Genomic DNA, 16,942 nt, shown 5'->3' on the forward strand with positions numbered 1-16,942 from the left:
CAGAGGACATCCCATCCATTTCTCCATCCAAGCAGGGATTTCTGTCTCTGCAGCATTTCCGGGTGATGGAGGATCCTTGTTCCTCTCTTGAACTCTGCTTCTCTGATGCCATTCATGAGGTGAAACAAGCATCTCAATATTCCACAAATGTCAGCTACAATTAAAATTGACTTCTCAATTTCAAGACCTCAAAATTCTTGAGTTTACTAAAAAAAATGGTAGAACAACAAGCAGTGTATGCAGCAATGATGAGCACTCTGCAGAGCTGGATTTTCCCAGACTGATTTTTATTTAAGGTTTTGGGTTTTCTTTCCCCCAGAAGTTTTCCACAAAATGTCAGTGACTCAAAGGAAAAAATGAAAACCCAATCATCAATTCTGTATTTAAGGAAAAAATTAAAATACAGAATGAAGACCTGAAGCTCATGCTGTTCAACTGATTTTGAACCTCCTCTACTTTCATTCCCCCCAGAAGTGAATAGGATGTTGTTATCTTGGCTGATAAAAGAGGAATTATTTCAAAGAAGAGTTTTTGAAAGTACTGGGATAATTTTGTAAGGCACACACCAAAATCTGCAAAATTTGTGATCTTAATAACAAAACGGTGTAAATGGGAATTAATTTCTTAAACAGCCTCTCCATTCCCAGCCACCTCAGTCTGAACCTCACTCCTTTTCAGTTCCTGATTCATTTCCCTGGGTGTGAAATGCTGGTCCCAGGGATGGTGATGCTCAGATAAATAACTGTGTGTGTGCTGCGATCTGAAGGATCTGAGGAGGTGTGGGTAGCAAATAATCACTGCCAGGACCCAAAAGAGGTCCTGGGTGGCTGCAGCCGTGGGATCCCAGCCCAAGGACAGGGTTCTGCCCCCCAGGAGGATTTTGGGTGGTTGTCATCTGCACAGACACTGCCCCGAGCCATCCATCATCTCCCGCTGTGACCTTGCACCACCTGTCTGTCCCCGGCAAGGACAGCAATTAAAACCCGGGGTAATGAGGACAGCAGGACATGAAAGGGCTGCGCAGGAGCTGATCAAAGGGGCAGAGCACAGCCAGAATATCGAGGCAAACAGGGCTGGAAAGGAAGAAACTTGGAGAGGATATTTAGGATTTAACCTACAACTGTCCCTGTTGTTCCATGTGCTGCATGGGGCTGATTCTCTCGTGCTCTGGAAAATGTTTGAGAGCAGGTGTTTAGAGTTGTGGAAGTTAATAACTTGTTCAACAAGCAGATTAGTTGGTTCTAGGGCTAAAACTGAAATACCTCTCTAAATTCCATTTGTTTCTTACTGACTACTTTTGAGAGCAGTTCACACAATTTGAAATACTCAACAAATCTTCTTTCCCCCACCTCCATTTGAACCTGTTAACTCCTGACCTTGCCCACTCCACAGCAGTGCCATTCATGCCTTCAGCTCCCCCATCTCCACAAGTTATAATTTAGCTCCAGGATGTCTCCCCAAGACCAATTAATCTTAACCAACCCTAAGAAATAAAATTATTTTGACCACTAAGAGATTTACTGGCATTTACAAGAGGTTTTTGGTGTGTTTTTTTTTTTTTGCTTTTTTTTGGTTTTTTTTTGGTGTTTTTTTTGTTTTTTTTTTTTTTTGTTTTTTTGTTTTGTTTTTTTGTTTTGTTTTTTTGTTTTTGTTTTTGGTTTTTTTTTTTGGTGGGGGGGCGGTTTGGTTTTTTATGTGTTGGTTGTTTTTTATTTTATGGACAACTTATTTTTCCAGCTCTCCAAACTGAGCAGGTACAACCCCTGAACTGAACCGAACCTGCTGCAAACACCATGCCCCTCTCTAATGGGGTTGGTAAAAACGCCCAATCTCCTGACTCAGACCTTTGGTTTAGCCATTTGACCGCGATTCTTTGTTGACACAAAAAAAAAATTATTTTAAGCAGGGATGTCTTAAGAGATGTGTTACAATCTCATTGAGGTCAGTGCTCCAGCTGCTCACACAGCTGGTTTTAAAATGCTTTGCTCTTCCAATGTGAGTTTCTCTTCCTGGGTACTCGGTTTCTGGGAAAGAGTTTAATTTCTGTCTCAGCATATTCATCCAGGCTCCATTGAAATAATTCATATTTCATTTGAAGTTTCAGCACCTCCTTCACGCAGAGGAACTCACCTGGTTTTTGCTCATATCAGCAGCTCCAGCGTGTGCAGGACAATAGGAAATGTGGCTGATGGGCTCGGGGTGATCTTGTCTCTAAATGGGTTTTTCTTGCCGCATGAAACGCTGGAGTGGCGGGTTTAAAATGACTGCAGGAGACAGGGGAGATGTTCAAGTAATGTCTTCTGTGTCACTTTGCCAAACCTCGATTGATGAACTTTCACAAATGCGTTGCCAGTGCTTGATCTGCTGGGAGAAATCTCTGCTTCCCTTCTCTGCCTCAAAATGCAGCATTAATTTCGTGTTTTGGGCAATAACAAACCAGCCAGGAATGAAAAATCGGGCTCCAGGCTGGAAGCCCATCCCTTTCTCGCTTTGGAGTGGCATTTTAAAGGTGTTGATTCTTCTTAATAATCCCCATTAACAAGAAATCACTTACTGCTGATACTGATCTAAACTGATGTCAGGGAGATGAATTAGGGGCTGGGGACAGAGGGTTGTTGATCTGTTGTTTTCCTGCCGAGCTTCTCAGGAACATTGAAACACTTAATTCCTGCCAGGACCGTATCTTGTTGTGGGACTACAGAGAATAACTTCCGACGTGGAAACTCCTTGAACTTAAGGAATAAAATTCTGGCGCTTTAGGAACTGCACGGGTGTTTTTTGGGAAAAACAATTACTTCAGTTCCTACAAAACTGCTAAAGGCAAGGGATTTGGTATCAGTCCCTTACAGCTGACAATATGTTCTTGTACAAATTGTGTGAATTCCATAGAGTTTGGGTAACGTTGCCATGAGTGGCTTGTCTCAAGGAGACTGAGCTGCTCTCACTCTGTCACCTTCAGGTGGAGCTGGGGCACTGAATTCTCAAAAGAAAAAAAAAAAAAAAGCTGGGTTTGAACAGAGATGCCAGTGCCAGGCTGCGTAATCCCCAAAAAAAATCTGAGGGAAGAGCGAGATTAAATCCAAGTGCGAATTTTATTAAAAGCTTTTTCCCTACATCCCTTAGCCTGTTCCCGGGCACTGGGAGGATCTCTGATTTCGGGTTCCCTGGGGAAACGCCAGGATCCCGCACTCCCTCTGTGCAGCCTTTCCTTAGCACAGGCTTTTGGTGCTGCTCTAGGGATGGGAAACACTCCAGGCTCGGACAGGAACGGGTCGGATTTGATACGTGCGGTGTTCCGAGAGCTGGAACAGAGAAGCACAACCCCGGTGATTTTGGAAGTCCTGGGGGGACCTTTTAGCCCTGCCTGACCCTGTGGAGCTGCAGCTGGAGAGCAGGAATGGGAGAAATGGGGTCTGTGAGCACAGGGAGCCCCCTTGGCCGATATCACTGTGCTGGAGGGTCATTGCTGCTGTATCCAGCTAATGGAAGCGCTTTAACCTGGCGCTGCTGAGCGCTGCCCGCCTGCCCTCAGCCAGCTGTGCCGAAATCACTTTCTGAGCCGGCTCCAAGGCTCCGGCTGCTGCTCCAGCCCCGGCTCATCCTGCCCTGCATCTGCTCGTGATGCAATTCCCGCAGGAGCGGGGAGGCTTGGGGAGGAGGGGAGTGTGTGAGCAGGAGCTGTGCGACATCCATCCCCTCTGAGAATGGCTCCTGGAAATCAGACCCAAAGCTGGTGCCCAGAGCACTGCAGGGAAAATCCCACCGGGCAGTCAGATTTCTTGATAGCTGTAGGTCTGAGTAATTATGGGAGGAAAATAAACACGGTTGAAGAAAATAGCGGGGTCTGAGGAAAGGATATTGGGAGCTTGTGAGAAGGGGTCTGTGTTGATGAGTTACTTTTTCCTGTGGCTTTTCCTGAAGTTTCACTGCTGTCCGTCTTGTTTGTCCACTTAACGAAACTGCTCAGGGCCAGTTTCTGAAAGTTCCAGTTTTAGCTAAATCTTAATTAAATCTGTCTGCCCCGTGTTAACTCAGGACCTCTCCTTTTTGTGAGGACTCCCTGTGTGCTCTGATCCTGGCCGAGCTCTGCAGAGGTGACAGCAGGGGTGGCATGGCACCACTGTGACCATTTGACAGCTCAGACAAGCTGGGGCTGCCCCCCACCACTCACCAGTTTAAACCCAGCTTCCTCCTGCCCCCACATCATTCTCTTTTCCTGGGATACCCTTGGCTCTCTTCAGGCAGGGCATTTTTGGGTTGATCCGCTGCCTCTCTCCCATCTGGATCCCGTGTCCTCCTCACACCAAGCCCTCACACAGAGCCTTGGAGATGGTTTTAAATGGGGGCAAGTGGTCTTTGCTTCTCTCTAGCCTGCCCTGTCCCCCTGCTCCAGGCTGGCAGGCTCTGGTCCCCTTTGTCGCAGACCCCCTGTCCCTGTGGCTGTCTGGGGTGAGTTCCCCGAGGCAGATTCCCCTCGGGATGAGGCTGAAGGTCCCTCTTTGCCCAGCCCTGAGCCCCAGGCAGGTGTCTGCGCCCCACACTGCATTAGGGGCTCCGTGGGCAGCACCCAGGGCTCCTCTTGCGTTTGCAGGGATTGGGAGGAGGTGGGAGCTCCTTATCTGTGCAATCCTACCTCGGGGGCTCTGTGGGGTTGGGAGGGAGGGAGAGGCTGCAGCAGCTTCCATTCGCTGTCAGCCTTTCATCCTCTGTCCCAGGGCCACAGCCACCCTGTCTCCATCCCTGTTTACTGATGGGGCCGATAGGGCCGAGGCAGGAGGGGTTGCAGGTCCCCTTAATCGCCCTGTCACCGGCCGGCCAGCCTCAGACACTCTCAGAGGATGTTGTGACTGCGCTGAATTACAATGTTTGTTGTTTCTCACTCCCAATAATTGACATTTGATAGCGACTACCGTAAAAGCGGCCGAGGGGCTGCGGCTGAGGCAGAGAGGCAGGAGCCGGGCGCTGGGGAGCCCCGCTCGCTGTCCGGGGCACTTTGGGGACCTTTGGGGACAGGATTGTGGAGGGGCCGTGGAAACCTCCCGCGGATGGGCTGGGGGCAGTTTGGGGGCTTTGAGTTGTGACTTGGGGTGTCGGTACCTCTCCTTGCAGTGATCAAATCAACCCCACGCTCCCGACACCAGCCTGGAGACAAGGGAAGCGGCTTTAAAACTATTTTTTAAATTCCTTAAAACACAAACACCGTTTGCAGGCGGCAAAACGGGAATGCCGAAGGCAGGGGAAGGCTACACAAACCCGGGGGGACCGGCAGGGAAAGGCTCCCGGAGCGGGGGGCGCGGCCCGGGAGAGCCCCCGGGATGCGCAAGAACGCCAGGGACGCCGAGGTTCAGCCACTCTCTTTAATGACAACTCGCTGATCTCCGTCAGCTTGTACAGCAAAGGGCAACACGTACGAAGGGGCGGACAGTGCATTTCCATACTAACTCACGTTTTAGTGCAGAACCCTACGGGACCTGGCGGGCCGGAGTGTCTGTGTCCCTCGCCCCGGCTGGGGTGGGAGTCTGTCTGTCTGTCTGTCTGTCCTCATCCCTGCCCAGGTTGGCAAAGGACATCTGGGGTGCCGAACAGCGGGGACCGTACGGGAAGTGCAAAAATTAAATGTGGATGACAATAATAATTAGTATAGAGTAAAAGTTAAAAAAAAAAAAAAAAAAGAGAGAGTTGCAGGGCTTGGCTGGGTGTTGTTGGGAACAAGTCACGCCAAATTACCGGCTCGTTTGTAGGAAGGAAGGAGGAGAATTATCAGGGTGAAGAATCCGGGTGGAAAGGGAGCGAGAGGGACCGGGAAATGCGGGTATCCCCTGCACGAAACACCAAAACCCGCCCCGTCCGTGGCCACCACACTCGTGAGATCCTCGGGGATGCTCCACAGAACCGTCCTCGAGCCCCGCAGCCTGGAACTGTCCCGAGCCCGGCTCGCAGCCCGTCCATCCCCACCCCCGGGGGGCGCGGGCTGGGCGCGGGGCTCTACCAGGCTCGGATCCCGTGCAAGGTGGAGATGCCCGCGTTGCCCTGCGGGATGGGCGTTTGCACCGAATTCAAGTCCCCCACGCTGAAGTTCATGAAGTTGTTGGCGGGCGCCGAGGGCTGCATGGGCTGCATGGAGGGGTAGCTGCAGTTGTAGTTGGCGTTGCAGGCGGGGCTGTTGTAGTTGGTGTACGCGGGGTAGGCGTTGTAGCTGTAGGGGTTGATGCTGACATTGTAGGGCGAGCTGTAGGGGGACGATTCCCCCAGGCAGGGCTTCCCATCGCGCACCAGCACGGGCACGGCGATCCGCCGCGGGGGAGGGATCCCCACCATTTCCAGCGTCTGGTCCTGCCTCTGCCTTTTGCATTTGTACCTTCGATTCTGGAACCAAATTTTCACCTGCGTGGAGGTGAGCTTTAGGACGTTGGCTAGATGGTCCCTCTCCGGGGCCGAGAGGTATTTCTGCTGCTTGAACCTTCTCTCCAGTTCGTACACTTGGGCTTGGGAAAAGAGGACGCGAGGTTTCCTCCTTTTCCTCTGTCTGGGGCGCTCGGGATCTTCCAGGTCTCTTTTCTCCTGCTCCAGGCTCTTGTGTAGGGAACACAGCTCTGCAGCAAAATAAACGGGCGAAGGAAAAAATAAGGGGGAGGGAAAAATGGTGCAAAAAATTAAAAATCAGTATTTATCAATAAAGAGGGTGAAACAAGAGTAAGCGAACCCTGACTCTTTCTCAGCCTCGCAGGCCGCTCCTGCAGCAACGAGCCCGGCCCTGCCCCGTTCTTTAGGTACCTTTTCAACAAGCTTTCCGTCCTTTTTTGTTTGAAAACAGCGGTGTCCCGTGCACTGATGTGAGCACACCCGCCTGTGCCCCAGCCCGGATTTATCGCACGTAGCTTTGTGCTGAAACCCACCCCGAGCGAGTCAGGAGTCGCGTTTGTCACCCGGTTCTTGTCCCCAAACTCGAGGTCTCGCGTGTCACCCTGCAGCTCTGCCCGTCCCCTTGGGCAGGGGCACAGCCCTGGGGGGATCAGCGGGACCCTCGGTGGGGTCAGCCCCGCCAGGGGATAAAGATGCTGCGGCTCAGCGAGCCCCAAAACCGAGCGCTGTCCCCGTTCCCCGCAGCCCTGAGCGCTCGGGAATCACCATCCTCCTGCCCTCCCTTTTTTCTCCGAGCCCCCGCAGCAGCTCTTGGCTTTACCTTTCTTGTCTGCCTTGGCCTCCTTGGCTGAATCCATCTCCATGTAGCTTTTCATGTAGTAGGAGCCGGGGAAGGCGGCGGTGGTTTTGCTGGGGGGCGGCTCGGGCAGCTCCTCCCGCAGCTCGGGCAGGGCCGGGGGCTCGGCGCCGAACGCCTCCTGCTTGAAGGTGGCCAGCATGCAGGACGGGGAGGCCAGCGAGGCCAGCTCCATGGAGCCCAGGCCGCCCTGCTGCTGCTGCTCCAGGTTCAGAATATCCTTCACCGAGAAGGGGGTGCTTGTCACAGGGCTAGGAAACATTGCGGAGGACAGCGGGGCAGCGGCCGCAGCCCAGGGTCATGGAAAAGTAGGTGGGGAGCAGCCAAGGTGGAGCAGTGGTGGAGCGTGGGCTCCCGGAGGGGGCACATAGCAGTCCCGAGAGTAGCCCTGACTTGTGCACGGCGGGCAGGTACGACCCGACCATAAGGCGAGGGAAGGAGGGACTAGGCAGTTTTTGGGTGACTTTAGCTTTCTATTGGCCAACATTGCCGTGATGGTATGAGAGATGCAAAGTTCCATGTCACCTAATATAGTAATACATCTCAAAAACAGCTCTGCTCTTTTAAAGGGGCGGCACTGCATTTATCCGGCTTTGCAGCGGGGAGTTTGTTCATCCATTTGAAACAAAAAAAATCCCAAAAAACAAAAAAAGAATGGCCTAATGCGTACAGAGTCACTGTCTGACGCTATCTATCATACAGTCAGATTAAATAAACAGGCCGGGAGGAAACCATCAACCAAATATGTGCTGATTTAATTTTTTTTTTAAGCGAGAGAACGGAGGTTTCGTTTTTAGTATTCTGCAATATCCGATGGCAGGAACTAAAAAAACGGGAGTTCACTGCTGTGTGAAGCGCTCAAGGGGAAGTCCACGCTCAGGGTTTATGCAGATATTCTGAAGCAGCACAATGATTGCAAAGTCCAGCTGACAGGAGAGAGACTCTGAGCAGCAGCTCAGGGCTTTGGAGAGAGAAATGCCGACTGGGTTTTCCTCTCGTTTGTTTGTAAAACTTTATTTAAAAAAAAAAAAAAAAAAAAAAAAAAAGGGCACTGTCTAGAGGAAAAAAAAAACCAAACTAAAAATGAACCGAAATAAGCGCGGGTGAAGGTGTTGCAAAATATCCAGGGGTAAGAGAGGAATGAGTAAAGCAAGGGGCTTCACTGCCCCCGGCCAGGTGGGTGCAGGGCCCGGGTTCATGCGGCAGAGGTGGGGCTCATTCATTTAACTCGCATGGAGCCGCTAAAATAAACCTTAGCTGCAGAGCCGCAGATTGCGGCGGGGCGCTTCGGGGCTCTGTGGGTTAGGAGGGGTGAGGAAAAAAAAATCAGAAATAAATGAAGAACCTCCTTTAGCGCTCCAGCGCCCGGCTGAGAGAGGCACAGGGATGGGCTCGGTGGGAGCAGAGCACAGAAACCCGAAGGGATGCGGTGAGTTTGGGGGGACCTTGGCTGAGCCCCGCTCTCGGGGTCACAGCATGGAGATTATTTATCCTCCCGCAGGAAGGGACCCTCCGGGCCGGCTGGAAAGGTGAGCACCTGCCCACCTCCAGCAGGACGGACCCCCGAGATTTTGTATCTCTGCACCCCGGTATCTCTTCCAGAGAGTTTAATTCTGGATGTTTTTGCGGGCGGTGCTGCCCAGAGCCGCAGCATCCCCGGCGCTCGCAGCCCGCGGCTGTGCCGGGAGCAATTTATGGGCGAACCAGCCCCGGATCTGTCCCGATGACAGTCGGAGCGGTCCTTGGGAACGGGAGGACTGAAATATTGCCATTTAATGAGGGGAGGGGTCGGCCAAGCGGCCAGCTCGATCCTCGCGGCTGCGTTTCCTGCAGACCGCCCTGGGAAATAACTCCGGGGGATGGATGCAGGAGAAAGGGTGAAGTGCCCGGGGAATGTGGAGGCAGCCTAGAGAGAGGGGACTGTGCAGGAGCTTTGCAGAGTGTTTGCGGCACCCCTGGCCCTCCGCGAGCTTCCTTAACCTCGCCGCCTCCTTTTTATTACAAGGTTATAGGGACAGGTTAGATACAGGCTCAAATAACCAAATGATGCCGGTCCTCCCCAAACCCAGAGCCGCATCCCCATCCTACGGGATGGGAGAGACTGCTTCCAGCGCTCCTTTCCTTTATCCCGGGCCAGGCTTGGAGCTCGCCGGGCAGTTCCTGCCCCGGAGGTTTCCCGGCGTCCGGAGCGCATCCCGGGGAGCGGGAGGTCCCGACAATCCGCGATTAATTGAGGATTGCCCGGCTCCCTGCAGCCCCCCGGTCACACGGCGGCTGCCGATCGATGTGGGCCCGGCTGCGCAGGGTGGAAGTGATTAATTGAACGATAAGCCCGAGCTATCATTTGGAATGTCATTAATGCGTCGGGGAGACATTCATTGGAGACAGACAGCGTTATCTCCGCTTTATCTTCAACAATGCATCACTTTTAATACTGCAGTTTAGAAACAAATGGGGGCTTTAGCCTTAGCCCTTCTCTTCGTGTTTATATTTTTGGAAGAATCACAACTTGTGGGAGTCCCGGGCTCGGCCCCCTGATAAATGAACATTAGCACTTTTTAGAACTACTGTATCAACAAAAAGAGCTGCAGGGCCGCAATAATTGGTGAAAAAGCAAACACTCCGCAAAGAGAGGCCAGGTCTGCTCTGTGTCCGGCTGATTGATGAATAAGTTACTGACATACAGCAGCTCACGGACTTTCCGGGTCGGGGCTCAGCACCCGTTCCTCCCCCTTTTCCCCTTACCCGGGGCTCTCCAGCAGCCCGCTGAAGCCAGGCTCGGGCTGTCCAGGGGCAGGGACAGAGGTGACCCCAGCTCCGGACACTGCTCGGAGCCCGTAGGGTGCCCGGGTGTCCCGGCGGAACCGCGGGTGGGGACCCCGGACTCTCCTGCATCACTTTTAACTTTTGCGGACTCGGTTTTGATCTCGTTTATACAACATTAAAAAAAAAAAAAAAAAAAAAAATTAAAGCGAGCAAGCGCCCCTGAAACACTTTCTGCAGACCGAGGCCCCAGAGGTGTAAGTGAGGGGAGATAGCAGCGGGGTTTTCGCCCTGTTTTTCTGGCTGTCAGAAGCAGAAACTTCCTGGGGAAAGTGGGGGTGTCCTGTTCTGGCCCCGCTGGCTTCACGCGGTTTGCAGGTTGCTCTCGCTGCCCCCTCGGGACTGAGCCTTGGCCTCTCGTCCACACCCGCTCGTTGCTTCTCTCCGGGATTGCTGGATGTGATTAGTGTTGAGTTTAGTGTGGTTTTCTTTTTTTTTTTTTTTTTTTTTTTTTTTAAGAAAAAATAGCACACAAAAAATAGAGAGACAGACACCAAAAACTTTTCTTGCTGAAGCCACCCAAACAAAGAGGAAAAAATTCCCAACCCCGCAATTAGCTCCAGAGGGCACATCCTCTCTCCCTCTGAGCTTTCGACACCTCGGACTGTTTAGAGAGAGAGATGGTACCTTTTAAAAAAGTTTTCCTCTTAATCCCAGTCGGTTAAGATGTCCAGGGCCCCCTCCCGTTCTAATTCCCAGCTATCTCCCGAGGACTCTGTTTATACCTCTCCAGTAAACGCCGGAGTTTGAAACCTTGTCACTAATTGAGTGCTAACACTTCAGGTGCTATAGATTTGTTAAGAGCCAGTAGTCCAGAAATAGCCTATTAGGGTTTCCTTGCGAGAACCGGTGCCAATCTCCCGGTTCCCACCGTGGCGCCGGGAGCCGCCGGCACCCCGGGATCTCTGCGGGGCCCCGAGGGCTCCCCAGAGATTTTTGGGCAGTAATTCTCTCCAAGCCGTGGGGAAGGGGTGCTGCGAACCGGCGAGCCCTGGGTGGATAAATCCTGCCGGAGGGATCGCGGTGCTGCCGTGCATGTCGGGGTCCAGGACGGCTTTTAGGGGCTAATGGGGGCGGCTGGGGCCAGGGAAGGTTTTGCAGTCACTCCTCTGGAATTCTGCAGAGGGAAAAGAGTTTGGAGCTGTCCAGGTACTCCACTCCGCCGCAGCTAAAACCTCCTTTTCTTCATACCTTTTTTTTTCCCCCCTTCGTTTCCCCCCTTTTTTAAAAACTGGTTTTTTAAAAATTCCCTTCTTTCCCCCCGGTCCTTTCAAGCTCTAACGAAGCCCGCTTTTTCCGGCCATCAAATAGAGTTTGGACCTTGACATGAAGCCGGCCTTGGAGAGGGGCCTGGTGCTCGGGACGATCCCGGTACCGGAGCCAGGGCAGCCGGGTGACCCCCGCCACCCCTTCCACCACCCCCCAGCTCACCCCGCCGGGGATTCAGGGAATAATCGTGCCCCTTCCCTCCGTGCAAACGCTGCAGGGCACAGCCCGGAGCGCAGCAGGCGGACGGCGGCGCAGAACCTTCCCTTTATTACAGGACGATTGATGCAGAGCCCCGGGTAAACCTCCCCGGAGCTTTTTGGGTACCCCAGCCCCGCTCCGCTCGTCTTTCTGCTTCCGTGGGTGACTTGGGCAGGAGGACTTGGATAGCAAATGTCTCCGTGGAGTTTCCCCTCCTGCCCTGGGCTCCGTGCCTGGAATCTGACAATTCAGCTGCTTCTTGCACCTCGGGTGCTGGAAGTGTTTTCTCCCCACCCCGGCTGAAGCGAAAGCTCGGAGCGGGGCAGATAAATGAAAAGCTTTAATTTTACCCTGCCTGTAATTTTTTTTTTTTTTTCTTTTCTGCTTGTAACTGTGCTGGGTTCTCTGGTGAAGAGAGAGCGATGGGGGAATTCTCCGACCTTCCCGTTGCCCTCTCCCCGTCCCCGGGCAGCGGTCGCGTTGTTTGCCCTTATTTCGGACCCGCCGGTTTTCTGCGCTCCAGAAAAAGTTTTTTTTACGCTTCCAGGTAATCCCCAAAGCGATTGTTCGTTACGTTTCCATAGGGAACGCACTCAGGGCTAGAGCCATACGGTGATTTTTAGGGACGGGCAATTAAACGATGGAAGAGACTTTGCTGTGACAATGCTTTGTCACTGGCAGGGACGCGCCGGTGTCCGGCAATGGAGAGGAAAACCGTTCCAAAAACGAAATACCTTGCGGGCACTGTGAAGTCTGGGCTGCCTCGAAGGACAAAGCTCTAAACGCGGCTGGGCTTTGTCCCCATTTTCCTCCCCCGGGCCGAGGGGAACGGGAGCGGCGCTGGGCTGGGAAGCCCGAAACTGCCGCAAGATTTCGGGGTGTTTGCGGCTTGTCTGTCCGCACGATGTTTTCCAGAGGAGATAAAGGTCTCGACTTCTCGGGTACATCCTGCTGCCCGTGTAAAATCCGATCCGTCTTGCGATGTCACCGTGCGCGCTTGGCGCTCCTCGGGAGCCGGGGGGGGGTCAGGGGGAGTCACGTTTAACATGAGAGGGTGTTTGGGCTTTATTTGTCATAAAAGTTCTGTCCTCGCCCGCACACACCCGCAGAGGCGAAGGACCGGCCGCGGTCCCGGTATCGCCAGGGGGATCCATCCCCATCCGGCCCAAACCCTCTGGAAAAAAACTTTCCTTGATGGCTCAGCTCCGCCGAGACGGATGGAGGATGAACCCGGGAGACTTGAGTTACAGAGCGCTGACCCCCGGCGTCTCCTGGCCGTGACCCACAAGCGGAGAGCCATGAAATCGTCTGTCCTGGGGTTATGTGTCCCCGTCCCTGTCCCCTTCCCCGTCCCTGTCCCCGCGGGGCCTGCTCGGGATGCCCGCTCTCCCTTCCCTGCCCATCCCCTTGCTCCAGAAAGGCGAATTCCCGGTTCGGCCCCGCTTTTTTTTTTTTGTCGCATTTGGCGCTGGGCAGCCCCGAGGGAGCCTCCCCTCTGTCCCGGGAAATTCTCCTCCGCTCCTCGAGGTGATGCTCCTGCTGGCAGCGCCGCGCCTCTTTCAGGTAATAATGAATAATTTCAAAAAACCTCTCCTCAAAAACCAACATCCCCTCCAAATCCAACAAACTGACAACAACCAAAATTAAAAAAAAAAAAAAAAAAAAAAAAAAAGAAGGAAGGAAGAAAGGAATACCTCCTGCTACCGCGGAAATCTCGGACCCGCCATTATTTTTGCCCTGAGATGCGTTTGGCAGAGCCGGTTCCTCCTTTCCCACTCCTGAATCCCGCAAACGGAGGCACTGGGAAAAGCTCAACCCTGCGGAGCAGGATCAGGAAATGGAGCAAATTTTCTTTTTTGGAAAGAGGGGAAATTATCCGTGGTCGGGTTTTGTAAATGTCTGGCGAGGAATGATCGGTTTCTCCGAGTTGTTCCATTTTTGCATCTTCTCTGGAAAGCAAAAACTCCGGGTGCTCCTGCGGCTTCTTTTATAGAAAGCAAATATTTGGGAAGAAATCCCTGTAAAATTAAAATATGTAAGAAAGATAAACCGGTAAATACACGCACGAGAAAGGGTTTTCATCAGCGTGATGAATGTATAAATTACCGTACATAAAACACAGATATTTCAAGTGCATGGCAAGAAGAAAAGGGTAAAAAGAAACGAAAATCTTGTAAAAGTTCTTATAAATTTTTAGCTTGCTCTTTTATTTCTTTTCTTCCTATTCTGAGTAAAATTTTCAAGTTTTGGATATCTTCGGGCATTTATTATTATTATTAGTAGTAGTAATATTATTTTTATTAGTATTAGTGTTAATATTATTTCCAATGAAAGTCGCATAAATAAAACCAGATCTGAATTTTTATTCCCAAAATTTTACCTTAATTATCAGCCCGTTTTTCAGCGGTAGAGGGGGAAGCACCTTTTAACGGCAGCCTATATTTTTTTTCTGGGAACCCTGGAAATTCAACAAAAAAACTGGAGGACAGGAGGGAAAAGTGCTCGGGTACCTCGGTGCTTTCCTCCCTCCCTGCTCGGATCACACCCAGCCGCCGCCGCCTTTTCTGTTTGTCAATTAAAAAAAAAAAAAAAAAAAAAAAAATCCAAGTGAAACGCACAAAACGTAAATCACCGTTTAATTTCTCGGGCAGGATTTATTTGTGAGAAAATCGGAAGGATTCGGGGTTGGCTGTTGCCACTTTCTTACACTTTTGTCCGCTTTTCTCCCCGGCGGTCTTTTGGAATTACTTTTGGTTTTTAATTACATCGTATCTGCCCGTGCCTGCAAGCTAAAATTAGTGAGAGGAGCCGGCGGGGGCCGCGCTGGTTTTGGGAAAGGAGGAATCCGAAGGAAGGGATCAATCCTGGGAGAAGGGGCTTGGGTGGGTCTTGGCTTTGGGACGCGGGGCTTGTGTCACCCAGGGGCGGGGGGACAGCGAGGTTCACCCAGAGCTGGTTTTTAAAGCAGGACAGGGATCTGCATCCCCTGGTTGTGTTATTGCTGTGCTCGGTGTCCTTGCAACCCCCGGCTGAGCATCCCCAGAGCTCTGCAGCTCCGGGCTTTGTGTGTCTGCACATTCCCGGGGCAGCACCTGCTGCAGGTGGAGGGAGGAGAGCTCGGGGTGGTGGTGCTGGAGAAAAACCACTCGGGCCCCATCTCCAGGGCCTGTCTCTCCAGCTCTCTGATTTGGGAAAAGACCTCTGGGGAGGCACTGCAGCTTTTTGGGGCACCTTCACATGTAAGTTTAGAGCTGGAGTCAGGAAAGATCCTTTCCTCTCATTTCTGTTGTTTTCCTGACCCTGGCCCAGCGCAGTTTTTAATGTTCAGCCTTGATCAGAGCTCAAGAGGACATTTCCTCCTCCAGTGTTTCTCTGGGCAAAGAGGCACCACCAGATTTTTTCCATAATGATGAAAACATCTGGCCCTCTCTGAGCTGTCAGGCTCTGCTCTGCTCCTTCCCAGATCCTTCCCCACTGCAGCCCCTCGGTGCCCGAGGAATTCCCGACCTCCAGCTCAGGGATACTCGACACTCCACACAGGGGCACTGGCTCCTGCGTTTGGATTTTAGGCACAGCCAGCCCAGGGAGGTGGAAATCTCTACCCTGAATTATTTTCTGAGGTTTTTTCCCCTTCACTGTGCCCAACAGAAGTTGTTTGTGTAGCTCAGGATTAGCTGCTCCACAGCTTCCATCCTGGAATGGGGGGGTACATCCATGCTTTCAGCCAGAGCACTGATTTTCATATTCACATTTCACAGACAAAACAAACTTTAGTAATAATGTGTTCTAAGTTTTGTGTGTCAGAGCTAGATCAGGCACCCACTTAAAAAAAAAAAAAAAAAAAAAAAAAAAGATAATGAACTCCCCAAAGAGAAATAAAGAAAGCACTGATTCAATAAGATCCCAAAGTGCTGATCAAATTGTAAACATCTGAATTACAAGGATCTCTCTTGAACTTCCATAACAGAACCGAGGTGAAGAGTTAGAAACTTTATTGACATATTGTGATTTAAAAGAAAGAAAGTCACGAAACTGAACTGCCCCTGGAAAGTGAACAAAGGTACATCAGTGGAATGACTGAAAAAATAAATACAAGAAAACACTCTGAAAGATGCATGTGGCTCCAAGTGGTCAGAGCAGCCTGAGCCCTGTCTAGAGCAACTCTCAGGATTTCAGCATATAAAAGGAAAGGGGGCGATGTCCTGTGTTTAAAAATGTGACTTTACTTAGTCCCAAGGAGGAATAAACAAAGCAAAGCCAAAATCCTCAATGTCTCTAGAGAAAAAAAAAGTGTTTAACCACAATTCTAAACTATCCTTTTCCTTGTCCCTCACCACTTTTTAAAAAATGGATAAATAACAGTGCCAAGCTCCAAAGCCTTGTGTCATATTCCAGCCTCTCCAGCTTCACTCTCATTGATGCCAAAGTTCATGGAAGAACAATAATATTTACAAAATATGAATCTGATCCAGTGGTTCACATTCAGGCAACGCTCTGCACTTAAGGTGATGGAAGCTGTGGTGAAACAGAGCAGAACATCCCAAGGTATCTCCTGTCCTGGGAACTTGAATTTCATCAGGGATGTGAAAGCTCTGCTGGGCTGATCCTCGGCTGTGCTGGTGCAGAGGGTTTTGGTGTTGTGCAAGAGGCTGGGATAACTCCATGGTGGAAATCTAATGGAAAGAGATTCCCATTCCCATTCTTGTCCTCATTCCCACCACATTTATTCTGAATGACTTGTTAGCATTAGCTGGATTAAAGTTCCAGGAGGATAAAATGTCCTGCAGCAGGGACTTCTGCTCTGCATTTTGAGGGCAGTAAATGCTGTTGTCTCTGTACATTTTTATTGTAAGCTCCACTAGCCTTGGAGTAAATCCTCATTTTGAAAAAGCCCCTTGTATGACTGGAGTGACTCTGAGCTACTTTTTACATGTGTCACACATGAGCAGAGGGGAAAGGGACACTGTGGGCTGCAAAGCCAGGCCCTCAGCACTCAGGATGTGACTCTGTTGTGTACATTCCCTGTCAGGCTCTTGGGTTTATTTCAGCTCTGCCTTTCCCCCCTAAAGCCTGTGTCTCCAAAGTGCACAGGATGCACAGTGCTTGTGCAGCAAAGTAACAATTCAATATTTAGTTTTATCCCTGTTGTTGAACTCCCAGCCTTGTTCCACAGCAACATCCTAAACTTCAGAGTTTTTCAGTTCCTTTTTTCATTTCAGAGGTGTCCAAGTGCTCTGGTGTGAGAGGTTCTGCCTTTGCCTATCCCATGTGTGGAGAGGAAATAACCCAGGAGTTTTAGCCCTGGATTTAAAGTGCAGAGTGTGAGGTTAAAGGCATCCATGGATTTGGGGTACTCCATGTAAGATTGCTGCACGAAAAGAATTTTGGAGGTTAAAAGATGTTACAGCATTCCAGGCGTGGAGAAAGCCTGGA

General features: G+C 51.1%; 1 protein-coding gene across 1 annotated transcript; it reads right to left on the bottom strand.

The window, feature by feature from the left end:
• Positions 1-5,221: 5,221 nt before the first annotated feature.
• Positions 5,222-7,672, bottom strand: NKX2-5 (NK2 homeobox 5). The gene is made up of 2 exons (XM_056502320.1): positions 7,184-7,672; positions 5,222-6,593 (listed from the first exon to the last, which is right to left on the bottom strand). Exons 1-2 carry the CDS (start codon positions 7,479-7,481, stop codon positions 5,986-5,988), a joined length of 906 nt encoding a protein of 301 aa, XP_056358295.1. The 5' UTR covers positions 7,482-7,672; the 3' UTR covers positions 5,222-5,985.
• Positions 7,673-16,942: the final 9,270 nt, after the last annotated feature.

Source organism: Oenanthe melanoleuca, chromosome 13, assembly GCF_029582105.1.
Source record: "Oenanthe melanoleuca isolate GR-GAL-2019-014 chromosome 13, OMel1.0, whole genome shotgun sequence".
In the NCBI taxonomy this organism is placed as follows: Eukaryota; Metazoa; Chordata; class Aves; order Passeriformes; family Muscicapidae; genus Oenanthe; species Oenanthe melanoleuca.

Bases quoted from the DNA above. Each gene is read 5' to 3' on its own strand.
- NKX2-5 (XM_056502320.1), bottom strand. From the start codon at position 7,481: ATGTTTCCTAGCCCTGTGACAAGCACCCCCTTCTCGGTGAAGGATATT. The intron at 6,594-7,183 runs GTAAAGCCAAGA...ATTTTGCTGCAG, and splicing joins GGCCAAGGCAGACAAGAAAG to AGCTGTGTTCCCTACACAAG.